Source organism: Corvus hawaiiensis, chromosome 12 (genome assembly GCF_020740725.1).
Source record: "Corvus hawaiiensis isolate bCorHaw1 chromosome 12, bCorHaw1.pri.cur, whole genome shotgun sequence".
Taxonomy (NCBI): Eukaryota; Metazoa; Chordata; class Aves; order Passeriformes; family Corvidae; genus Corvus; species Corvus hawaiiensis.
The window spans coordinates 247494-273493 of record NC_063224.1 but is presented as its reverse complement, the minus strand read 5'-3'; the positions used below and the strand labels follow the sequence as shown (position 1 = coordinate 273493).

At 44.8% G+C, this 26000-nt stretch overlaps 2 protein-coding genes across 4 annotated transcripts in view; one reads left to right on the top strand and one right to left on the bottom strand.

Annotated features, from left to right (window-relative positions):
* Positions 1-18632, top strand: part of PHLPP2 (PH domain and leucine rich repeat protein phosphatase 2) — a 34448-nt gene extending 15816 nt beyond the window's left edge. For 2 of the 3 annotated variants that reach the window (XM_048316343.1, XM_048316345.1), the window contains exons 7-19: positions 1898-2044; positions 3528-3758; positions 4488-4690; positions 5193-5253; positions 5848-5943; positions 7218-7373; positions 8035-8235; positions 8746-8908; positions 10167-10297; positions 10683-10793; positions 11255-11443; positions 11573-11804; positions 13149-18632. In XM_048316343.1, the coding sequence (XP_048172300.1) occupies positions 1898-2044; positions 3528-3758; positions 4488-4690; positions 5193-5253; positions 5848-5943; positions 7218-7373; positions 8035-8235; positions 8746-8908; positions 10167-10297; positions 10683-10793; positions 11255-11443; positions 11573-11804; positions 13149-14288 (3061 nt within the window). In that variant the 3' untranslated portion in view covers positions 14289-18632. The remainder of the gene's footprint in view (positions 1-1897; positions 2045-3527; positions 3759-4487; positions 4691-5192; positions 5254-5847; positions 5944-7217; positions 7374-8034; positions 8236-8745; positions 8909-10166; positions 10298-10682; positions 10794-11254; positions 11444-11572; positions 11805-13148) is intronic. The other variant, XM_048316344.1, reaches the window with a different exon arrangement.
* On the bottom strand, positions 18522-21383 carry MARVELD3 (MARVEL domain containing 3; the record flags this gene model as incomplete). Its single annotated transcript, XM_048317085.1, has 3 exons — positions 18522-20693; positions 20807-20904; positions 21022-21383. Coding segments are annotated over 3 exons (1062 nt in total), but the record flags the coding sequence as incomplete, so codon positions are not given.
* Positions 21384-26000: the final 4617 nt, after the last annotated feature.

Below are 26000 nucleotides of genomic sequence, written 5' to 3'. Positions count from 1 at the left end.
CATGAGCTTACTGAGGCAAAGAAGAAGGAACAGAAGGAGAACTCAAAAGGCTTTTGAGTATTGTCCCCCCCACCGAATATGGAAGTCTGCTTGAGGAATCTCAGACCAAGCTGTGTCATGTACCAGCTTCCCTTCAGCTTTTGGAAACTTCAGTGCCCCTCTTGTGCTTGCTTTGATATTTTTGCAGAGGGATGAATTCTAAACATTAGTTGTGCTGTTGCATTTAATGCTGTGTCTCTCAGAGCAGCTTCTCACCACACTGTTAGTGAGAGAGAAACACTTGGTGCTAAGAACAGGTGTAGCAAAAGCCATTGCAGAACTCCTGAGAAAGCAGTTTCATTAAAGTGTTTGCTGATTTCAAACCCTGAGAGCCGTGACCTGTCCTAAATCTCTTAAAGTTGAACCAGCTAATGAGATAGTTCAAATCTTCAGGTTCATCCTCATTGTTTCCTTCATTTTCAATACTGTGGTGGAGTTCTGTGTGCAAGTTTCTGATTATTGTATCATTGTTAGATCTTTGCATTATCCAATGTGTTCCTTTGAGGAAGGCTTTTACCAACACAGCATCTTTTTCTCTTTGGCTTTCAGTTGCAGTATAAGAGAGTCTGTGGCTGCAGCAAACAAAAATGCCTATGCCCTTATTTATATGATGGGGTGCTCAAAGCAAACAATCTGTGTTCAAGTTTCAGCTATGTTCCCTCTTTCCGAAGAACAACTGCCCCCCAAGGTTATAAAGCAAAATGGAGAAATATAATGCATAGTTCCTACACAGATCATTACGAGTATTTTGAATCCGAAAAAAGGTCACTATAAAGAAGAAAGCAACTCCAAAAACTTTCAGTCTTATATTTCAAGACATCTCAAGCTAGAAGTAATAGTCTCCCTCAAGCTAATTAACCTTGGTTTTGTTACCTATATTAAAACATTTGCTTCAAAATAGGAGCTACTCACCAATGCCTGGGAAAAGTTGGGTAGGTGAGGCAGATGAATAACTGTGTGTTTCCAAGTAGTTCTCTGGTACATGAAATTTGCAATTATCTCATAGAACTGAGATATTAATTTCCCCACTGAATTAATTTCTGGTGGTTCCAGTTTGGGATGAGGAGGTTATTACTTGGGGAAAAATACTTTTGCTTCCTCTAGAAAGAGGCAGGAACTCTTGGAGGAGAACCCTCCTGTATGTTACCCCAGCTATGCTAAGTTCCTTCTCTCTCTTTGCACCTAGCATGGTGATTGAAGGAGCTAGAAATAGGTAAGCATTTCTCAAGCGCTGGTGGGACTGTAGTGACTGTGGGGCTGTCTGCACTTGGGGCAGTACCTGGGATGCAGTCTGCTGAGCAAGGAGCACTGTAGTTGTGTAATCTTGTTCAAGGACCTCTGGGTGCAGGTTTTGCGGTTTCCCAGCATGAAGCAAGTGGTTTCCTAGTTTTCCCTTTTACAGCTCAGCTTGGCTTTCTGTTGCACCCAGCTTGGAAAGGGGATTTCCCTCTTCTGTTTTATTCTCAGAACAGTCCCAGTGAATGTTTTCAGCTCCTCTTTTCCCAAGCGACTTAATTGTATACTCTTACTGTAGTTAATTCTTTGAAGGTAAATTTTTTGAACTGAGCATTTTAGTCTCCTAAATCTTAGTAACAGTCACTAGGAAGAAGCCTGTCAAGTCAGGGTAGAAGATTCTTATCAGTTCCTGCAGTAAACCCATGGTATTTGATCACTTTCAGCATGACCACTGAGAAGAATATCAATGACTTAAAACTAAATTTATGCAGGAACTCCTGTAATGAGTTAGCTGACTGTATCACCAGTGTAAAAAGACTTAAGAATTCTTTATGACTGGTTCTGTATATTTTTGCTTTCAGACTATGTAGGTTTGTAAATTAACTAGTGTTCTTGCTAATAGGTTTTCTCAGTTGAAGAGTCTGAACTTGTCTCATAATAGACTGGGAGAGTTTCCTGTATCACTGTGTGAGATCTCTACTCTGACAGAGCTTAATATTTCCTGTAATGGACTTCATTACTTGCCAAGTCAGATTGGCAAACTGTTGAAGTGAGTATGCTCTTTACATCTGTGATCATAAACATCCTTGATGCCTCAGCTGAGTACTACTGATGTGCAGATACTGTTTCTGAAAGTGTGAGTTCTAGGGCAGCCTGTTTTGCCCATGAAGGCTGAATGATTAATTTGACTCCAGCAGAAGGTCAAGAACTAAGATGTGCAATCCCTTAATCGCTGCTATTAAAACATTGCAGCTGCTGGTGCAGAAAAGATGAGGAAACTTTATGCAGATGAAGCACTGAAGGCAATTGCATTGTTTCTCAAATAAGTCTGTGCATTTTTCTGCAGCTGCAGAGTTGTCTGATTTTCTGCATTTATTATTTGTATTTAATATTTTCAGTACTGATGCAATTTCTGTTGAAGTTTTAATTTATTATAGAAAACTTTTCTGTGGTGGCTTCTCACAGGGGTCTAGTGATTTTTGTCAGCACTGGTATGTTTGATTGTGTTCTACAGAATTGGCTGCTTTTTGTGTTAGAGGATTTTAACATGAAAATACTTGAGCAGTCCCCTCTTAAAACTTTGTCTTAAAGTGTTTGCTGGAGTAAAAGCCTTGTCCATTTTCTGCAGTAGCTACTCCAAGTGCCTAAGAGCTTAAGCTTAGATAAATTTAATTGCAAGACCGTTACTATATTTGTATAGATAAACATCAGTATTGAACTGTTGGTTTATTGTAGCCTGCTTTTCCTCCAGCTTGTATCTTTAAAAAGGAATGTCTGCAGCCACACTGGGTGTGAGCAAGTAATTTCCAGAATGATCATTTAGCCATATGCAAACTGTGAGGAAAAAGCTGTATGTAGGCTTATGCTTTCTGGAGGTTTACAGCTTAGTTATGGGTCCAGTTATCTTGATGACTCTTTGAGCCCTTATTCATAAGAACTTTTTGTTGCCTCAGATTTCATTTCTACCACCACTAAACACAGAAAGGTCTCTGTTGGAACATAATCATAATAAGGGAATTGTATATTTGGGATCTGAGTCTCAAAAGCCATACAACCTTTGAAACAGTTCATCTTACAACAGAAAGCTACCTTATTATTTTCTGAGTGTGTGTTGGAATGGAAAACTAGAGTGTAAAAATCTTCTACCAGTGCATCAGTGTGGTAGGAGGTGTGATTAAACTGTGCCATTTGTAGAAAACTAAGTAATTTAGTAAATATCCTTCATTTACAATGTAAGTACTGATTTGTATTTTGCTTGTGTTAACTTACAATCTTTGGCACAACTGGAAGTTTACCTCCAAAATAATTTAAGAGCTATTTGGTATTGCATATATGCAGTTCTAAGCCTATTACATATGTGATAAAAGCACTTCAGTAACTTTACATGTATAAGAATAAAATTAGCTGTTAGGTACCTTTAAAAATAACCACACTGAGACCAGCTAACTATAGAAGAAATTCACTGAAAATACTAAATGTGATGTTCACTACTCCTTGCAGAATTATTTTCTTTCTTTTTTCCACTGTTGCAGTCTCCAGACCTTCTGGCTTGATGGCAATTTCCTCACATCCTTACCAGAAGAGATGGGAAACCTGCAGCAGCTCAACTGTCTTGGGCTTTCCTTCAATAACTTCTGTGAACTGCCAGCAATTTGTGAGAAACTTGTCAACTTAGACAAACTTGCCCTGGCAGGGAACTTGCTAGAGACCCTGGACCTGACAGTGCTGAACCGTATGAGTCACATCAAAAGTGTGGACCTCAGGTAAGGGATGAAACTTGCAGGTGTCTATAAAACAGATTGCTACTTTCCCTTTACAGAAGAGGAGCTGTGTAACTTCTAGTCCATTTTGCAATAAACTAGGTTCAGTTTTTTCTTACTGATTCTTTAGCTTTTATGGAGTTCTGTTTCTGAGGGTGTGCAGAATCCACTTGGAAAAGCAAGCTTAACTGAGCAATGCCTGATGCTGAATGTGACCCAGCCCTCTAGTTTCCTCTTGTGATTTTCTGTTACCTTGAGCTTTGGTAGCTGTTTGATCTCTCCTTCCCTTTTTTGCCTCCCTGCCCTAGAGATGTGATCCTGATTCTCCAGGCTGCCAACTGCAGAGCTCTCAGAAAGGGACAAAGAGCTTTTTGTGTGTGGCAAGGTAGTCTAGTATCTGTTCTCTCTGCATTAGCTTCCTGTGTCCATGCAAAGTAGCTGCCCCTTGGCCTGGCTTCTGTTTTCTTGACTGGATCCTTCTTCAAAATCTCTTAAGAATTTGGGAATCATTAAAATGGTTACATATAGCAGTGTAGACAAAGGAAATGTTTTTGTTTGTATTCACTGCCTGAAATTCACCATTGCTCATCACACATTTCATTCACTGTGCTCACCTTTGGTGTTAGCCTTCACCAAAATTATTCCTTTCCTCTTCTTTCTTCTCTCTTCTTATTGATGTCCAGTGTTCGGTGTCCTATTTTCTGACTTTTTAACTCATCTCTGAGTATTTAGGCTGAACAACCTGAAGAGAGCAGCAGCTGACACTCTGGAGGGGAACAAATCTGTGGCTTACATGGATTTACGAGACAATCAGATGACAGATCTGGATCTGAGCTCCTTGGTCAGCCTGGAGCAGCTGCACTGCGAGCGGAATAAGCTGAGAGAGCTGACACTGAGTGGCTTCTCCCTTCGGGCCCTGTATGCCAACAGCAACTGTATGTCCTTTGTCTTCTTCACCTGCCTTTTCCCTTTAAGCCCTGGGAGCAAAGGAAAGCAGCCTTTTGCCCTCTCTCATGCATTAAAAAAATACTTACGCTGATGTTATTGTGGTGAATCTGTATGTGATGGGTCCTCTGAGGTTAGCTCCTACGGATCACATATGCATTTGTGTACACAGGCTGTGTAACAGTGTGGAGGTTGTAGTGTTATGTCCAAGGAATTCATCTTCCATTGAGACCTGTTTGGGAGCCCACAAAGAAAAGTACAGTTCTCTCTTGTTCTGGTGCTCCACATGACAGATGGAGAAATGGGATAGTGAGACATTGTAGTGCCATATGGCAGATGTATGAAGTGTGAACTCTGTGGTGGGAAGGATCAATGAGGACCTTGAGTCTCTGTAAAGAAAGACAGTGAGTCTCATTTGATAGTTAAGCTGCTTCTCTGTGCTGTTTTCTCTCTGAAGCTCTGCAATCATACTTACTTGCTTTACTTCATCAGGTCTGACAGCTGTCAATATTTATCCGGTTCCTGGTCTACTGACATATCTAGAACTCTCTCAGTAAGTGATCATACACAACAGAATTTCAAGCAAGTATCTGGACACCTTTGCTTTTTTTCTGCAAAATTTTCTAGAGGTTTTAAGGGTTTAAAACAGTCGAGAACAATTAAACACAATAGAACTTCAAAGCCCAGCACTAAGCAATGATGAAAGTGTCCCAGACCAGAAGCCCTTCTGAACCAGTATGACCTCTTCAGGTGACTTTGCTATCCTTCAGCTGTAGGCTGTGATCAGGAAAAAAAAAAGCCAAGCAGGGACCACTGAACTTACGGCAGCTTACTGAACTGAATGGGGGGGATCTGTGGAGCAAATATTTAGAGTAGCTGCCAGTGATCTCTGCTTTTGATTTCATTGCCTACGTCTGCCCTTGGAGCAGCATTATGAGACCTGTAAGATAGGATGCCCTGCCGAGTCATGAACCAGCTCAGTTTGCACTGCACAGCTAGCCGTGAGATAGAATCCACATGACTGACTTGGATGCTGCTCATTTTTTGCCTGTTGCTTTTGGTTTGGCTGTCACTAAAATCATGCAGCATTTAGAGTCTGTTCCATATGGAGTGCTGGCTTCTAGCTTTTCCCACTTGCTTTTCTCAGCAATCAACTACAGTGCGTCCCAGACTGGGCCTGTGAAGCAAAGAAACTGGAAGTTTTGGATGTGAGCTACAACCTCCTTTTGGAGCTTCCATCGAGGTCAGCAAACCTTTGTAAACAGAGCTGAGCTTTCTTCGAAAATGGGCTGTCTGGGAAGAGAGAAGCAGTGCTATTCCAGTTGCTTAATTCCTTGTTGTGTAGAGAGAGCTATAATCCACTTACTTTATCTATGCAGCATCAAAAATGCTTTGCATTCAGATGTTGGAAAGAACCCGTTTCTAGGTCCGCCTTTTGAACAATAGGGGCTAGGTAGTTCCATCCTGTGCTTTCGGCTGCTACTGCAGCTATTTGCACCTGGCATAGAACATGCTGCTATGACTTATATGTGTTTCCATACTGTCTGTGAACACAGGTCATATGTGAGACCCTAATACGTTTTGCATCGTCCCACGGAAATTTCATCTGTTACCTTTGATAGGGCGTTATCACAAAGGGACAATACAGCTGATCTCAAATGTAGCTTTCACAGTACACCATCAGCCAGCTCCTTTCTCCCCATTTCCCTTTCAGTCTCTGCAGAAATGCAGTAAATGAGAGCCAAGAACGAAATCAATTTTGCAGTTATTTATAATGACTTCTCACAAGTACCACATTCTCAGCCTAACAGGGGTGTTTGGTCGGGGTGTGATTGTGATGAATGACACAGTGTCTAGGGTAAGCTGTATTAAGATTGAATGGAGAAGTGGTTGACGGGGAAGAAATGCAGAACACGGGTTGGAGAAGTTGAAGCAAGAGGCATAGGAAGTGATCAGCAGTGACATTCCAGTGCTTGTCACAGAAAAACTATGTACGTCAAAAGCAAGAAAAGGATTTAACAAGGATGTGATAATGAGAAGTTAAAAGAGAATTTTAGCCATGCCAATGGATTAAAGGGCCCAAATTTTAAGTATGTTATGCAAAGAATCATTTACTGCCTCAGAAATAACACAGGAGTGCTAAGCAGATATTTAAAGCTCTAAATTTATGTTGGCACTGTGGAAGCACTTCTTTCTACCTGCAAGTGAGAACAGGCATTTAAAGCCCTCATTTTTGACTTCTTTCTTAGTCTGCCTGAGAGAATGCTGGGCACATGCACGCCAACTTGCATGACAAGATACCAATCAGCAGTAGCGTAGAGGGAAATGTAGATATATTCAGAGAGACTGAGTCATGTTACCCTGTGCGTTATTCTGCTTTGTCATTATTTACATTTTATGGATCAGTGTATTTTAATTTTTCCCTGCTGTACAGTCAGATTAAGTGGATTAAATACTACCTCTGTGGATGTCAAGAGGAGTGAACCAAGTTAAACAGAAAACCCTATGTCTTTCTAGGATCCTCAGAAGCTTGAGCCTTCGGAAGTTGATGGTGGGGCACAATCGTCTGCAGAGCCTTCCACCTCTTCTAGAACACATTCCTTTGGAAGTGCTGGACCTTCAGCACAACCTGTTGACTAAACTCCCAGAGACACTATTTGTCAAAGCTCTGAAGTGAGTCTCAGTAGCCAACACCTTTTGTCTGCATTATCCTTTGGAGTGTAAGGGCTGAAAGTGGCACCTGTGTGACTATCCTTGCAAGGTGCCATTTGCATAAGAGATAACGAGGTGTGCCCTTTATGAGGAGGTAATTCAGATGCTGTAAGGGAAGCCATCAAGCTGATTTGAAAGAATCGGTCCATGTTACTGTGTAATTACAGGAAAACAGAGGCTGCCTGAAGAGCATTGTCTTTAAAAGCAGTCATAATAAGTTCAGGTGCAAAGAAAAGAAGCCAGTCAGGTTCAGGTCGTTGCAGAACAACAAGAGAGACCCTTTACAAATGAACAGTCCTTCATAACTGTCTATTCAGACAGGAGTTAGCCCTTCTTTTAAAGAGTCTAAGTAAAGTTTTATGTTGTCTGCTTACACCAGTATTACCCACGGGCTTTTCGGTACTCACTGTTTACTGTAAAATGCTGTGTGCATCCACAGTGCATATAGCTAATAAGTCATTAGTAGACTCACAAATCTTAATGTGAGTAGGGATGTTACAGTATTGTCTGGCCTCCTGTCTAGTGCTGCTGTCCACACTGGCATTTGTATGGCTCCTTTTCCTCGTGTTAATGGAATGGTTTGGATGATGTGAAGTCTGATTTTTGCACTTGCTGTGGTTAGCCTCAGGTACCTGAATGCATCTGCAAACAGCCTGGAGTCCCTGCCCTCTGCATGTACGGGGGAGGAGAGTTTGAGCATGCTGCAGCTGCTATACTTGACCAATAACAACCTCACAGATCAATGCATCCCTGTCTTGGTGGGGCACCCAAACCTACGGATCCTGCATCTGGCAAGCAACAACCTGCAGACTTTCCCTGCAAGGTAAGTCAGTAAGGCTGTTGGGCAAGACAATGCCCCCTAGGAGGAAGCTGCCACCTTCCCATGATTGTACATGAGTCAAAGTCAGAGCGAGATGCTCTCCCTGTGGCTTGATGACAAAAGCCTGACATTTCCACACACAAAGCAAGGAGAAGCCTGTTGAGGGGGATTGGCACAGGGTACTGTTGGCTGTAGGTTTTCCTGTCCTCCTAGTTGTGGTGCCATCCAGAGGGGCTAAGGGATGTAATTAGTTGTGTTGCTTGTGTGTGGGGATGGGGTGGTATTTCTTTGCAACTTTAGCACTGATGGTGAAGGGTGTGTCTGTTGTACAAATCCAGGCCAGGCCTGGGGACCCTGCCTCTTACTAGAGCATCTCTTAGGACTTTTGGTCTCCTAGCAGTAAATCAGAAAAATAGCTCATAAAGGGCAGTGTCTATGGATACCTCATCTGCAGCTTCAGAAAGTGACAAGTTCATGTCTGTAAGATACAGTATTTTTTTGTTTCCCTTTCAGCAAACTTAGTAAGCTGGAGCACTTGGAAGAGCTGAATCTGAGTGGCAACAAACTGAAAACAATTCCTACAACGGTTGCAAACTGCAAGCTACTTCATACACTTATTGCACACTCTAATGAAATCAGCATTTTTCCAGAGATCCTGCATTTGCCCCGTATTCAGGTATTTGCATGGAGAAGATAAAGAGATATTTGGGGAAGTTTGGGTTATAGAATGAGGAGTAACTGCTAGGAGAGAACTGGAGGTCCCAGCAAGGCCAAGTGCAGGGTGCTGTTACCTGGGTCAGGGCTACACCTGGTGTCAATCCAGGTTGGGGGATGAATGGTTGAGAGCAGCCCTGCTGAGAAGGACTTGGGGATGCTGCTGGATGAGAGGGTGGACATGCTCTGGCTATGTGCTCTGGCACCCAGAAGCCCCCCACATCCTGGGCTCATCCCCAACAGCATGGACAGCAGGTAAGGAGGGGATTCCGGCTCCCTGCCCTGCTCAGGTGAGATCCCACCTGCAGGGCTGCATCCAGCTTGGGTCCTAGCACAAGAAGGACTTAGACCTGTTGGAGTGGATCCAGAGGAGTTCATGAAGATGATCAGAGGGCTGGAGCACCTCTGCTGTGGCGATGGACTGAGTGGTTTGGGGTTGTTCAGCTTGGAGAAGAAAAGGGTCTGGAGTGACCTTATTGCAGCCTTCCAGTATCTAAACTGGCTAAAAGAGAACATGAGAGGGACTTTGGACAAAGGTGTGGAGTGACAGCACAAGGGAGAATGGCTTTAAAGTGAAAGAGAGTAGGTGTAGGTTGGATATTAGGAAGAAACTCTTCCCTGTGACTATGGTGAGGCACTGGTACAAGTTGCCCAGAGAAGCTGTGGCTGCCCCATCCCTGGAAGTTTCAAGGCCAGGTGTGACAGGTCTTGGAGCAGCCTCTTGTAGTGGAAGGTGTCCCTGCCCATGGCAGAGGTGTTGAACAAAATTAGCTCTAAGGTCCCTTCCAGCACAGGCCATTCTGTGGTTCTATGACCTTGCTTGATTAACCCCAGAAGAAGCCACAGAATATGCATTCTAGATCTCTCACCTGTCTGAGTTGATCAAAGATCTTCTCTCATTCACCTTTACCCCCTGCCTCTGACATTTCTGGTTTCTTGCATTTGAGACAGTGGGCAGTGTTATATTGCTAGGCAGTTTCGCATATAGAGGCCTTCTTTTATCTTTGGTGTGACCTAGTCTTTCAGTATTGGAGTCCTGGCTATTGCAGGTTGCTTACAAATCATTCTTCTTCTGACCAGTCAGATCCATTTTCATGACATGTGTGTGAGATACAATAAGTAGCAGGGTTGTATGATGTTTGTAAGGAGCACTGGAGTAACTGATGACTTGACACAACAAAAGAGTATTTTCTTTGTCGTGCTGTTTGTTGCTACTGCAGTTTGTGGATTTGAGCTGCAATGAGTTAACTGAAATCCTGATCCCTGAGGCACTGCCAGGTTCCTTGCAAGAGCTGGATCTGAGTGGAAACACAAACTTGGTGCTAGAACACAAGACACTGGATATCTTCAGGTGAGCCATTGACATGTCAACCCAGTAGTGACCTGCACAGGGAAGGGTAACCCTTGCCAGGAGAGGAAATGGCATAAGAAAGTAAAAGCACTTTATCACTGCATAGTGGTATAATGTTCCCTGCCTGAGGCAGCTGAGACTTCCTGTCTTTGGGAAGGGAAAAGTCGGGGTCCAAAACATCAAAGCAAGTAATTTTTCAGGTGGTATGAGGTTTTCCCAGGTGTCTTTGGCATGAGCAGCCAGACATCTCCAGAAGACCTAGCCCTTAAACCCCTCTCCTTGATGCAGTTCTTTCTACAGACTGCTGTCTAAAACTCAAGCCAGTCTAGATCGTATGGCCTGTTCAGCAGGTTCTAGAAAAGCGTAACTTCTGTTCTCTCTGTAGTCACATTACCACACTGAAGATTGATGCTAAGCCCTCCCTCACGGCAGACTCCGCACTCACTTCTACCTTCTGGAATCATGGAGTAGCTGAGATGGCAGGCCAAAGAAATAAGTGAGTATTGTGGTCTGCTAAACATTGACATTGTCTTCTCAGGATGTTGGGCAGAGTGCGCTGCTGAGCACCCAAGGAGACCTATTTTGCCCAAGAGCTCATCCATCCCTTTGTCTCTCCAGGTCTCTTACTAAGTCTTGGTAACTCAAGTCTCCACATTACCTTTTGCCTCAATTTTCACACTTTTCCCAGTATACTTGGACTCTCCTTCCCTCTCCAGCAAAGATGCTTTTTCTCTTGCCAGCTGTGCCTGTTGCCCTCTCCTGCATGTGGTCAAAGAGGATTTGGGAGTTCCAACAATAAAATGCAGCTGTACATCTCCCAGGCTAGTGAATGTGGGAACTGTGGCTTTGCTGCCCTGTGAGAATGGCACTCACAGCAAGGTTGCCTGATGGCTGTGGTTTTGAGAACAAGACAATATTTTGAGATCTATTAACTTTGCTTGTATGCTTTTCTGACAGGCTGTGTGTGTCATCCCTGGCACTGGGGAGCTTTGCAGAGGGCATGGAGGCTGTGTATGGCATGTTTGATGGTGACAAGAACGAAGAACTGCCACGCTTGCTGCAGTGTACCATGGCTGATGTGCTCCTGGAGGAGGTACAGCAGTCTGACACCATGTTCATGTCCAACACCTTCTTGGTCTCCCACAGGTAGGACAGTGAGCAAGCTGGTTCTGGTGGGAATTGCATAGGAATATCAATGTGTTAGGTGGGGTGAGGCAGCCCTCCAGAATGCCTGTCAGTAGAGTCTGGAGCCTCCTACACCTTTTCCTCCAACAGGAAGCTGGGCATGGCTGGGCAGAAGCTGGGTTCCTCTGCTGTCCTTTGCTACATTCGTAATGAGGTGGCTGATCCAGCCAGCAACTTTTCTCTGACGGTGGCCAATGTGGGGACGTGCCAAGCCGTTCTGTGCCGAAGTGGAAAAGCACTGCCTCTCTCCAAAGTCTTCAGCCTTGAACAATGTTCAGAAGAAGCCAGGAGAGTCAAGGAGCAAAAAGCCATTATAACAGAGGTAGGTTTGGACCCTTTTCACTTCAGCTTCCACCCTCACGTAAAAGCTTGGTACAAGTACATGAGCTCAGCTGTCTGCATAACATTACAGGGGAGAGGGTGACATGAAGGTTCTGAATGACTTGTCTAGTGCTTTCTGCTCTGCCTCTTTTGCTGATTAGCTGTTCAAAATTGCATGTTCCTAAAACACTGTGGCCTAAGAACTATGGGTACAGGATGACATGTTGTATGCAAAAGTATTAAAATGATTTCTAGAGAACTCTCTAAAGGTTAACTTTCTAAACACTTGGAAATAATAGGGAAGTTCCAAAGAATGGGAGAAATACATCTGTAAAGATCTTGAGAAATCAGTGCCAATCACTTTAGTTTTATGCTTTAGTTTATGGGTCTTTTAAAAAGTATTAAGTTGCTAGATAGAAGTATTTCTCACAAGCATAATGTGGTCACTGTGTTACAGCTCCTCAAGGTGCTGTAACGCTGCAGCATAGCACTCTGACTGAAAATAACGATGGGATTAATGTAGCATGTTAAATAGTTTAAAAACTGGCTCATTAATGGATTCTGAAAAAGAAAATTGAAATTATTGTCTAAGAGACTTCCCTGTGTGTCTCATCTGCTGGGTTTTAATACTTGGTGGCAGCAGCAGCAGTATTAACACCCAGAGGATACAGAAATTAAGAACACCAAAACTAAATTCAAAACACTGACTTGGAAAAGAGACTGAGGGTTGTGGGCACGTCTCTTTATGGGAGACCACTGCCAGGCTGGCCAGGGGACCATCTAGCAGAAGGGGGTAATAGATCCGGGTTACAGAAACAGTTTGAGATACCTACTTGTTCTTTTTTTCCTCAGGATGTAGTGTCCCCACTTCAGAATGCCGTTATGTGTTAATAAAGAGGGAAATAGTTCAGACAATACACAGAAATAGTTTAATGTCTGGGTAACCTGTCTTGCACTGAGAAAGTCCAAAGTCACTATCCAACTTGTACTAAAAAAATAAGTTTCACATAAGACTTATCAGTGAGACTCTCTGGTCAGTGTACTGCAGGTAGTCTAGCTGCACATTCAGAATAGTCTGCTACAATTCTTCAGAGCCCAACAAAAAGTCTTGTGGGATAAAAGTGTGTTATTGCCATCATGCGTGATGGTGGTTACTGTACCTGGTCATCGGGTATAGTGAATGTCTGCACTGTAGTACGTGCACCTAGATCCCTTTCTCCAATACTGCAGATGTGTAACTGGCATTTCTTGAGGCTCCAAACCAGCATATGGGCAGGGGAAAGGTTGCTTTGTAAATGATCTAATAGCACATCCAATGCTACTGCCTTGTTTCTCTTGTCTGCAGGACAATAAAGTGAACGGTGTGACTTGCTGTACTCGGATGCTGGGCTGTACATACCTGCATCCTTGGATCCTGCCCAAACCACATGTCAGTTCCATTCCACTGACGGTGCAAGATGAGCTGCTACTTCTAGGGAACAAAGCTCTCTGGGAACACCTTTCTCATGCAGAGGCTGTCTCAGCTGTGCGGCACCTACACGACCCACGGGCTGCTGCAAAGAAACTCTGCACTTTAGCCCAAAGCTATGGTTGCCAAGACAATGTTGGTGCAATGGTAGTATGTCTGAACATCAGTGAGGACAACTGCACTTGTGAGATGCATGGCCTCACTCTGCCAGGCCCTGGGGGATTTAGTTCTACCACCACCAAGCCAGCAACACCTTCATGTAGCAGTGGAATTGCTTCAGAGTTCAGCAGTGAACTGTCTGCTTCTGAGGTTAGCAGTGAAGTGGGCTCTACTGCGTCAGATGAACACGGTGCTGTTGGTTTAGATGGCAGTTTGCTACCACGACAAGAACGACGTTGCAGCCTACATCCTGTGCCCCCCTCAAGCATCTTTCAGCGCCAACCTTCCAGTGCCACCTTCTCTAGCAACCAGTCTGACAATGGTCTAGACAGTGATGATGAGCAGCCTGTGGAAGGTGTGATGACAAACGGCAGTAAAGTGGAGGTAGAGGTGGACATCCACTGCTGTAAAGGAAAGGGTCTGGAGTTAGAACGTCCTGCTGCAGAGTACAGCTCCTCTGCTCCAGGGCCAGAGAATGACTCTGGGCTTGTACTCATCATTCGGAGGCAGAACAGCGTAAACAGCAACACTGTGCAGAGAGGGGTCAAGGAGAAGTGTGAACTGCAAAAATCTCTTTCCACATGTTGTCTTTATGGAAAGAAGCTTTCCAATGGCTCCATAGTGCCCTTGGAGGAGAGCCTCAACCTCATCGAAGTAGCAACAGAGGCACCCAAAAAGAAGACAGGCTATTTTGCTGCTCCATCCCAGGTGGAGCCAGAAGATCAATTTGTGGTGCCACCTGATCTGGAAGAGGAAGTGAAGGAACAGATGAAGCAGCACCAGGAGGATGGAGCAGATCAGGAGCTGAAAGAAGAACTTGCAGCACCCCTGCCAGAGGAGTTTGACACAGCTCTGTAACCCTACGAGTACCACTCCCACATTATCTGTCCCAGGGAGCTCTGTTTCATAAGGGCTGTCTTGCCCTTTGAGGGAGCTGGGATCTGCAAGGAGTACAGGCACCTGCTGCTTCCTTAATGGAGTTGAGGAAGAATCAGGAAGGCCGACGTCTGGGCTGTCCACTTATGACTGTAGGGTCTCAGTTGTTCTATGAGCACTCAGATCCGGAGCTGAGCTCTGTGTTAGGGACTGTCTGATAAGTCCTTGAACCCCGAGGTTCTGCCAGCTCTGCAGGAAAGGGGCTGGTGTATGTGTGTGGGGGGTGAGGACGCTGCTGAGGGAGAAATGCTCAGTGTTTAGAGTCCTGTGAATATTTCTGATGCAGTGTCCCACCCTACCCCCCAGCACCTGACTTCGTTATTCCTTGAAAGAATACAGCCAGTTGCAATGGAGCTGACCTAAGAATGGTTTCCTACATTAATTGCACTCACTTTTATTTATTGCACTTAAGCTGTTCTTTTCCCCTTCAGCCCAGCACTTTATTATTTAGGGTTAGGGGAGAAAGCACTCCACAGCAGGTATGCTGTGGACTATTTGCAGTGGATGTTCTTAGGGCAGTGGAGGACTCAGGGTACCAGTATTCTGAGGAGCACTGGTGTAGGGGAGATCGAGGGTTATGGTGGGATCATTCTGTGCAGGATGAGAAAATACGTAGCTGAGTGATAAGCAGGTGCCAACCAATGCATTTTATATGGAGCATAGGAAAGATCAGCTCAGGACTGGTTTATTAAGGTAATGTATGGAGCTAGTGCTTCTAGCTGCAGAGCACAGACCCACCTCAACAACACCTCAGCAGCAACCTGGCCACCTTCATCATGGGTGCTTCACAGCAGAGGCTTCCTGTATCCAGAAGACATGGGATAAAACCAGGAGCTTGTGCTTGTCTCAGTGCTCAGTCAGAGGAGCCAAGCTGTATACAGTGGTGTGCCACACTAAGGCTGGCAGAAGCATCCAGTGCTCTGTTCCATCAGCATAAACCTCTGCATTGTCAGCTACAGCGTCTTTGTTTTCCCTGGAAACAGGAGACATATTCCAAATCCACAGAAACCAGCATTTCATGGTATGTGCCCAGTCTGGCCACAAACAAGCTGAAAGTATACTTGTTCCTGCTTAGCTTTCAGCACAAAAGCAAAAATGAAACTTTTCATCTTATTACCATTTTTATCAGCACCGAAAAAGATGTTTAAAACAGTCCCATGAATGATGAACTGGCCAGTCTGCACTCAGATGCCTTGTGTTTCCATTAGGATTTTTGGAGCAGGGTGTAAGTTGGCTGCCTATGTCGTCATTTTGTGTGAGGGTTGTGGAGACCAGTGCCTCTGTAGCATGCAGAACTCTTCCTTTCTGACAGAGCTGGATAGCAGCTGTCCCCATCATGTCAGTGGTGCAATAATCCTGACTGTAATGTGGGCTAGTGCCTTTTCTTCTTCAGTAATTATATTTATGAAGAAAACTTAAAAGTTTCTTCTGAAGAGATCTGAGGAGCTTGAGTTGTCTATTTTTGGATCAAATTTGGGCCTTGTTCAGAAGGAAATATTGTGCAGACTATTTGTGGGATTCTGTCAATATAGATCTTCTGACAAAATCTAATGGAGTTTTACTGAGATTTCAGAGCACCTTGAATTTCTTCTCACTAGGAAAAAAATGTATTTTTATCATGCATGAGGAGCAACATTTTAGGATATACTTTGTGCTAGTTGCAGTGTAATCATGAAACAACCCAACTTTTTCCAAAGTTTAAACTCTCAAAAATTTTGGTTGTTTAAACGCCTATTTCATTTGGAACTGGAGATTGAAGCTAATTCTTAAAATAACAGAAACAACAGCATTTGAATCCCTTAGGCAGAGAAACAACAGCAGAAAAGATTCAAATGCTAAACCCCAAAACTCTTTCATATTATCATCATGTAAGTATGCAGGAAAGGTTCATCCCAATGTATTTGACTGCAGCTTTTGATTCTGTCACTGGTGATAATTTTACCAAATATCTGTGCCTACTAGCCTCATGAAAGGTTGAAATTCTCAGAACCCAGGGCTCCAACAGCCTCACACTTTCTGGTATCTGAAAGGGCTGTAGAACAGCCTCCATTCACTATGGGACTGATGCAGAAACCCTTCTTTCTGAGTAAGAATCTGACAAACCCTGCACTCCGAGTGGCACATATTAATGCAAATCAGGTCTCTATTTCTTGCACTGATATGGAAAGTCCCGTGTGTCCTTGCCAGTCTGAACCAGTAGTATTGTGTGCAGAGTTGCCACAAGGAGTGCAGGGTTTGTCAGATGTGTTGAAGGACTAAGGAAAACACAGCTCTGCGATAGAGCATACAGATTTCTGAACTGCACCTCTTAAAGGTAGTGGCAGGATGGAACAGAAGGAATTCCTACTTAGACTTTTTCTCCAGTGCTGTTTCTGGTTTTGAAGCAGAAAGGAAGTTTAAATACAGCCAGCTCCTATTTTCTATGAGTGTGAACTGTCATGGAAGACATAGCTTGTTATCTTTCTTACACTCCAGGTAGAATGCACAGATTTCTCTGAAGCTGGCATTATGAACTCTGGGCAGCACAGGCTGAGTTGACTTAACCTGTTCCAAATAGTCTTCCTCTGTTTGACTAACACGAGCACTGGTGTCCTCAAGCAGCTTCTGCATGTCTTCCATGTGCTTCTTCAGAGGATTAAGCTTTTCCATTTCAGCTATGGCATTGTGATGCTTTTTCTCCAGTCATCCAAAATCTTTTTCATGCATTAAAAATAGTGCCTGTTCATCACAAAAAGTGCTGCTTTTTCCTAGGCCAGTTTTGGGTGTCAGCAAAGACACTGGCATCATGTTTTCATGCAAATGTCTTGCATTTTCTAACACAAGATTCCAACTGCTGAGACATGCTTCAAGGTCACTGTCATCCAAAGAAATGGGTTTTTTCTGACATTGGTCAGATAGTGGTGTGGCTGGGTTATCTTCATCTATCTGGTGAGGACAGCTCATAGGACAGAGTGCTTCCCTCCACTACCTTTTGTTTTCCTACCTCCTTCTATGTCTTCCCTACCTTATTTATTAACACCACCTTAGATTTCAAGCTCCCAAGGAGCACTGCTGTAGGTGGAACAGGTATGAAAGGGCGAGTCTACTGAAGGACTCATAGCAGGGTACAGAAAGTGTCTTCCCAGTTCTCTTCCTGATCTCCAGTCCCTTCCCTGGTTTTTGTTTTTGGAGTTTGCAGAGATACTCTGTGATCTTCTTCACATAACCACATCACTGAGAACATCCCACTCATTCACAGACTTGCTGTTAGAGAGAGGTTCTCAGCTTGAGGTCCTCAGGCTGTTTTGTCCCTGCTGAGCAATGCACGCCCTGCCACACTGCATGCAGCCACAGTGAGGCTGAGGAGTTTGTTGGTCCATCTCTTCAGTAATTCTGGCTCTGCTGATAAGCATACTTGCTGAGAAGGGTACTATGCTCTGTCCTGTCCTGTCCGGAAAGGCTTCTGCAAAAGGAACCCATAAAACTTATATTGAACGGGGGGTAGTTGGGGCCCAGGTGATAAAGGTAAGAGAGACCCTCCACATTGCGCCCAGAACAAGGAACAGGCACATGGAGGCAGCATCACAGACTGTTCATACCAGAATCTTCAGTTAGATGGGAGGATAACATCCTGTTCCAAGAAGGAGCAAGTATTTCCCTCTCTCGGGGACGAGCTGCTGTGAAGTCTGAAATCTTTCCCGTGGTACACAGGATCTTTGGTCACACCTAAGGCTTTGGACCTGTGGGGTTTCTGCACTCCTTCCAGATAGATGCTGGTGGCTTTTGGGTCACTTGCAAAGGCCTTTCTTCCGGCAGTAGATCACCTCTTTGGTCTTGTGCAATTGTTGTCTGCTGTTCTATTGCTCTCTGAAGACTCAACTGTATTTTTCCTCTTTTTTCACATTTTAAAATGTTACTTTTTTAAACTTGACTCATATGACCTGGCGCATGTTAAATATTGCAGTGTACCAACTGTTTACTAAGTAATCTTTTTTCATGTTTTTTTTTGTTTTTAAAAAGGAGAGTATTTTCTGTATCCCACTCTAGCATGCACCTTTAACAATCCCTGTTTTTATTGTGTATGGGAGTAGGTTGTCCAGTGAATGCACCCTCAGCACCGTGACCTATGTATTGCTTTGGAAAGGCAAATAACGTAAGATTGTTGGAAAACACTGGTCCATTGACATTGATTCTTTATTCAGATGTACAGAGCAGTTCAGGAAGGAAGAGTATTTTTGCATTGGATTTTCAGCTGACTTAGCAATAAAGATTTTTACTTTCATCTAACAGCTTACTCTGTTACTGTGCTGGAAGAAATCTCTGCAATATCCCAGTCAAAGGTAGCTGTGTCTAGCAGCAGCTGTGCTGCAGGTTCACTGAGCTCTATGTGCTACTTCACTCATCAGCCTTCCATACAAAAACTTCTTGTAGAGCACTGTGAGGGTAGAATTAGACTTACCAATTATTAAGGCAGCTTTCTGTTTCCTGCTAGAGGAATCTGCCCTGTGAACTTGCTCTCAATAGCACTGTACAGCTCTAGAAGTAGCTGCAGCAAGAGGAAGTACAGAAATGTTAACAGAAATAGGACCACGATGGATTGTCCACATAAATCCCTGTGCTGAGACACTCAGTGCATTTAACTACTAAAAGGCGGAAGAAATCAAACAAACCCCAAAGCACCTAGTGTGTTCCTATTTGGCATCTGTTTTAATTTTGTGTCTCTAGTTCTAATAACGTTCCATGGTTTTGGTAATTGTGAGGATTTAGTAATGGTGCCAGTGAAAGAGCTGTGTCCAAGGCAAAGCATGTTTCTAGTGTGTTTAGTTTTTTTAATATGGGCAGAACTTATCTGTGAGACTGGGGTGGTTCCATCCTCATATGAAAAATGCACATAGTGGACGCTGCTCTGAAGTGGCATTTCATTTTGAGGCACGAGTTGGTGATTCTAGTGCTATTTTTCCCAGTAAAATTCCTATAAGAAGTTTTTCTAAAAAAAAGAAATAATAAGAGCAGCATCTAATTTCTCGAACTTGTACATTAAAAATGTATTTTGAAAACAGTATACTTCTATATTCAACCACCCATTTGATCTCATAAAGCTTTTGTCTGATTATCCCAATTCAGGGTATCTTTTTAAGCAAAACTCTTGTATACAAGTTATATAAAAAGACCATTTCATACAAAAATGGGCCCTCTCCAGGAGTTTGAAAAGGCATTGTGTCACAAGGTAGACTGAGTTTGTGGGGTTTTTTTCATGGCCTTATAAACGTCATGTTCACACCAGTCTGTTAATTCCAAGAGACCTACAAGGAAGCAGTATTTAGCTGCCACAACCAGGGGCTTTGATCACTTGTTTATAAGAGTTTTTTTCTCAGTCAAGTCACATGTCTTTTGTAAAGACAGTTTAAGCTACAAAAAGCTGTTCATTGGCAGAAGCATGTAGTGGCAGTACTTGTAGGAAGCCCTCACTGGAGAACGGGACATCTAATAGTGGGATGGAAGGGCTGCCTTGTGAAGCAGGAGACAACCCACTGGATCAGCTTTCAGTCACCAATAATTCAATAATGCAAATTCAAGTTAGGAATAGCCTAACTCTACCCTATTTAAAGCTATGCCAGTTTGATGAATGTTCTCTAGCATTAAGGCTGCACTGTCCAGAAGGAAGGACACCATACTGCTTCATCTCAGTAAGGAGACTGGCAAAAATCCAGCCCATTACTGGAGTGGAGGAATCATTTGAAAGCTCTTATAATTGCAGTGGCTTCTGTTTCTGTTCATGAACTGTCCTGTAATCTCTGACAGCTAGGCCTGCACTGAGCAGGTATGCCATGGCAGCCATGCAGCCCAAGAGACCAGCAGCAATCTCTGCCCCATGCAGGCTGCACCAGAAGCCCTGATAGCCTTTGCTTTGATAAAGCTGCTCTCTCTCTTTGCACACTGATGAATTATAAACACTCAGCAGAGAATGGAAGAAATAGTACAGAGCAGGCCCTGTGCCAACTGCAATCACTATGTACAGGGTGCATTCAATTAGCAGCCATGCTGGGAAATGCCACGGTAGGCGTAGAACACCAACCAAAATAAGAACACAAGGGAAGACCAGGAGACACCCTCCCACGGCCATTGCTGCCCTTGCAATGGGCAGCTTCAGTAAGTAGAAACGTTGGTCAAGCTGCTGGGCTCGCTCCCCTTCCGCTCCGCTGAAGCCGCTGTAGGCCCCGCCGTATTGGTAGTAGTAGATGCCCCCCATGGCGGGGAGGCCGGTATATCCTCCCGTCGAGCCACCGGACACGGAGCTGCAGACCAGGATCAGGGCGGCGAGCAGGACCTCCATCATCTGGCAGCAGGCTGGAGGGGAGGCCGAGATGAGTCCGCGACCGCAGAGCAGCGCCCGGGAGGAAGCCGGGCCAGGCACTGCGCTCCGCAGGACGGAGGGAGCGGCTCCCGCCGGCCGCGCTCACCCCGGCCCGTGCGCAGGTATAGCCAGCGGAGGCGCTCCAGCGACCCCGGCACGGCGCGGCTTCCCCGCGGCCCCTCCGCCTCTGCTCCGGGTACGGCGCTAAGGAGAGATGACGCCGCTCAGCCCCGGCGCCGACGCGGACGCCGCGCGGCTGCCCGCCCGCCCGCCCGCTCCCCTCACCTCCCGCTCGCTCCCCTCACCTCCCGCTGTTCTCACCGCCCGCCCGCCCCGGCGCGTCCCCCACGCGCGGCACGGGGGCAGTCCCGCTCCGCCATGGCCCGGCGCGGCCCCGCTCCGCCGGCGCTGGGGACTGGGGGCCGGGCCGGGCCACCCCGGGGTAGTGCCGGCGCGGTGAACTCCGTCTCATCCGCTCGCCTCAGCCCCGCCAGCGCTTCTCGAGAGTGGTGGAAGCTCCAGCCCGGCCAGGCCCTGCCCCGTCTGGAGGTGCTCAGCTCTTCCGGCACCTGCGCACGGTTCACCAGCTGTTGGGCGTGTGTGTCCGCTCCCCTTCTCTTCCACCCGCAGCTCCTTGTGGCGATAACGCCCCGAGGTTTTCTACCTGCCACAGAACATGCTTGTTAGTACCCAACTTGCTGGAAACTGACTAAATTTAACTAATTAAACTTTCACAATTTTACGAGTTCTACTTTTTCCTGTGTTGTGAGTTTTGGTGAGTGTTCTTTATGCAGCTTTTCTGCCACCTCGTGCCTCTGTAAACTTTGACTGTGCCTCTCTGTTTCCTTATGAAACCCCAGTCCCAGCCTCTCTGGGCCTGCTGTAACTCCCCTAAACCCACCCTGTGATGCAGTGACTGCACCTCCATGCAGCTTCAAGACACAAGTGCACCCGCAGTTTACATCACAGCAAAACAACTGTGTCTGTCTTGTCCTGGCAATGCACAGCATTTTGTTGCTTCTCCAACTACCCCAGCACAGGGCCCGTGTTTCCAGGTACAGTCACTCACACCTTGGGATCTGTCCTGCAGTGCAACTATCAGGTTCCAGTTCGGCACTTCGGAGACCACATTCAGGTAATTTTCTTCAGATACATTACCTTATATTTAGCCGTACAGAACCAGATAGACCTCTTTTGTGTCTTTTTGCTGGAGGCCACTTCAGCCACCTATGATGGGACCTTTTTACTGACAATAATGTACTGCTGCCAGTCTGTCTTGCCATCCTGACAGACTCCTTAGCACAGCATCTATCACCTTCCAGCAGAGAAGGTGATTAATCACTCCTGTGCTTATTGGTGGTGGTTGGAGTGAAGGCAGGTGTCCAGGATCTCACCCATGCACAAGCGTCAACATTTCTGAGGGCTGGTAAGGGCAGAGCTGATTCAGGAAAGGGAGAAAAGTAAACAGCAGGACAATTTGGAAATACAGTGGGAAACACAGAAAACTCCACATTCAGAGCAAATGCTTTTATTCAAGAGTTTGACCAAACACTGCCTGTAAAAGCTCTTTGCTTCTACAGCAAAAAAATTGCAAAGAAATACTTTCATTGCATTTAGGAAAACAGATATTTTTAGGGAAACAGTTACACTATAAGGTCTCAGACAGAATACCTGAATATGTGCCCTGAGAGGTCCAAATTTGTCTCTAAGATGCAGAAATACATTTTCTCCATCTGTAAGACTGGTGGCAACAGTAAGACTGTTTCACCCTTCTGTCTTTGCAGGAGCAACAGCAGTAACTCTATAGAGTTATATGGTGAAAAGCCTATAAACTCACCTCAGCACTGTGGGAAAACACTCTCCTCAACACTTCACCTGATTCCACAAAGGACTGGAGATCTGAAAATGCATCTTAAAATTTACTTAAGTTGAGGTAAGAGAGAAGGAAAACAAAAGAACCATTGTTTCAATGTCCAGTTCAGATAGAGGGGACAGAAGTTGTGTCCTAAGTTAGAAAATGGGGAATCCATAGAGAGCTTAGGACAAGGACTCTGGAGATAGTGCAGATGCTCAGTGGTGAGGCTGTTGCACCCAGCTTTTCATCTGTATGTGTTGCATCACTTATGCTGATGTGCCAGAAACCAGGCCTCTTTGCTGGATGGGTTTAAAAGTTTTAGCAATCCTTTGTGAACTTTTAGGATCATGCACAGTGCCATTTTGCTTAGTAGAGCTTTTAACTGACATGAAAGGGACATGAAGAGCTAAGTCAAATAATCATGAGTCACAAGAAGGGATGAAATAAGTGTTTCTTATGCAGAGTGTTTCTCCTGGTCATCCAGCAAACTGAGCTAAAACTTTCTTTAGATTTGTGTGTAATTTACTTGTTCAAAGTCAGAGCTAAGAAGTATTGCTCTGTTGGAGTTGTGCTCAGTGTTTTGCTGGAGCGTTTGCTGCTAAAAAATGAGGTACAAACTTCAAGATATTGTAGAAGTGAGTCAGTCTTATTCCATTTCTGTTGCTGTAATGGGAAATCTTAAAAACATGCTTGGTGTCACTTCACTCCTGCTCAAAGTACCGTAGCTGAACTTGGTCAGCATCATCTTCTGGGTTCTTATTCTCACCGCAGCAAATACCAGTCAGCAGAACAGAGCAATAGGAAGGCTATAACAGTATATAACAGTATCAATCTTCACCTGTTTTGGCTTCTCTTCGTAATTATTTTTTATTATTATTATTTTGGCTTCTTTGTTTCTGGCTACTTCTGATATCATTGCTGCACTAAGGGAGACAAGGGCCTGGTTTGGCTTGCCATGGACCAAGTGCTCTGACCTGGTTCAGTGCCCTCCCTGGGAACTTGGAGGGTAAAGTGGTAGGAGCAAGTCATGAACTGCCTCATATTCTCCAGCTTGAGGCAACTGGGAGCTGTAGCACAATCACTGCTGAACACCACAACCAGATTTATTGACCGTCCCACATAAATAAATAATCACAGGGACAATGAGTGCAGCATGATGACGATAGAGCAGTACTGTAGAAAAGAACTGGAGGTTATTGTGAATGACAAACTGAACTCAAGTCCACTATGTCATCCTGTTGCGAAAAAACTAACATTTCTAGGGTATATGAACAGGAGTGTCACATGTTGGATGCGTGAAGAAATTCTTCTGCCCCTGCTTCACCACTGGCTTGGCCTCAGTCTTGCACACTGTGTTTCCAGAGGCAAGTGGATCGGCTGGAGGGGATTCAGAAGAAAGCAAAAGAAATCTCTAGAAATACAGCCTATGAGAAAAAGGTTGATCACAGAAATCTCATTTGAAATAACAAGTGTCTCTTAACAACTTGCAACCTTGTTAATAGAGAGATGTCTAAACAACTTGCAAACTTGTAAAAAACTGCTGTCAAAAGCAGGGAAATATTTTGTTCACTTTATCTGTTGTTGGCATGGTCAGGAAAAAGAAAGGTTAGCTTGAAGCAAAAGGGATGTACTTTAGGCGCCCTCAATGTTTCTCACACACACTCCAACTCCACTATTTTATAAGGAGATGAGCAGTTGTTACAGGAGTGGATTAGTCAGGCAGATGGTAGGTTTTCATCAATGGGGCTCTAATTCAGTCATGAGAAGGCTGGCCTGTCTGTGTTCTTGTGACAAGGAAGTGCTGGTGCTGCCCACGCCACCCGCTGCAAGCTCACAGTGTCATCTCACCCCACAAAGCCACTGTGCCCCTTTCCACCCCACCCCCATTGGCTGGTCACTGTCCCAGTGGCTCCAAGGCCATTGGAGGACAGCTGCCATGACATATCATGCAACCGCTCAAGTCTCTGAAGTCATAAGTCAAACACAGGATATGCACTTACCTGGATAATATTTACCTGGATGTAAACAGACACAAGTCTGGACAAGATGTCTTTCACTGTACTCAGGAACCAGTAACATTCACAGTTTGTGGAACATTCCTCTCAGCATCTGTAACAGGAGTTGCAAGTCTTTAATTGTGGCTGTTGGGCCTGTAGCTCACTGGTGCTTCCAACTCCCCACAAACCTGGAGGCACTCTGTGTCTCTCAACGTGCTTGCAATGGACTCAGTGCCCAGGCTGAGCAAGCAAAGGCTCCTGTACCTGATGGACTCTGTCCCCTCCCAGCACCACAGTGGTCAGTGGCTGCGGAGTGCAGTCTGTCATGCCCAGCACAGCTGCTATCAGGTTGCTGCAGTGCATTTTTGGGTGCTGGTGTTGTGGGAGGCACACAAGAAGCCATAATCATGAAAGCTCTTGTTTTTTATATTCCCTGGTTTTCTTGATGGAGGGAAATGGCAAATAGTAGGAGACAGTGCTCGTTAAGGTGTGTTAATGCAGCTGTTTTCAATCTGCCCAGGGCTTGCAGAGCAGAGTTCTACCAGGAGCCTGGGCAGTGTCCCTGTCCCTCCTGTAATGCCCTCCATTTGCACACTGTGGAGCCACCTTGTTCCCCTTCCAAAAGAAATGCAGACACCAGACAGCCCCTAGATGCCAGTGCTCAGCTTTCCAAAGCGCAGTTCACACAGGCGGCAAGAGCATCCTGCAAGCCACTTGCGATACACAGGATGCTTTTCCAGAATAGGCATCTCTAGCTAGACTGTGCGATTTCAGTGTATTTCAGATTTTTTTCGGAGATCAAATCAAAATTGATCCTGAATACAGGCAGATAGATAAACTGTAGCTACTGTAAACTTTTTAATTACCTCGTTATTGGCTTTGAGCCACTCTTTGTGGATTGTGCCATCTTTCTGGCTCTTAAACACAGTGTTTGCACAGCTTTGGAGAACATAGCTGGGCTTTTTTGGAACTGATTTTTGTGCTCTGATTATGCGAAGAGGTAACAGGTGCTATGCTCCATTTCAGCAATTAAGATGGCTGGAGGCACAAGCATCACCATCACTTGATCAGAGACTCATGCTGATATGTGCAGGTTTGGCACAGCAGCCCTGCCTACACCGTCAGACAGCTTTAACTCTGAAAATATGCATTTTCAGAGTGCCTGTGTGACCTGACCTGTCGGGGACAAGGTTTGTGCCTTGTCAGAAAACCTGCTGCAGTGTTATAATGATGCTGTCAGAATCAATAAACAAACACAACATTCATGAGAGATATGGAGGCTTTATTGCTGTTTGCTTATCTGAGACCTTAATAATAAATTGATTAAAAAAAAAAGGGGGTAAGGAAAAAATCATATCATTGGTTACTAAAAACTGATTCAAGTAGGAATGCAGGGACCAAACAGAGATTAGGATACACACAAACCCTGAACTGGTTGGCGCTGTACC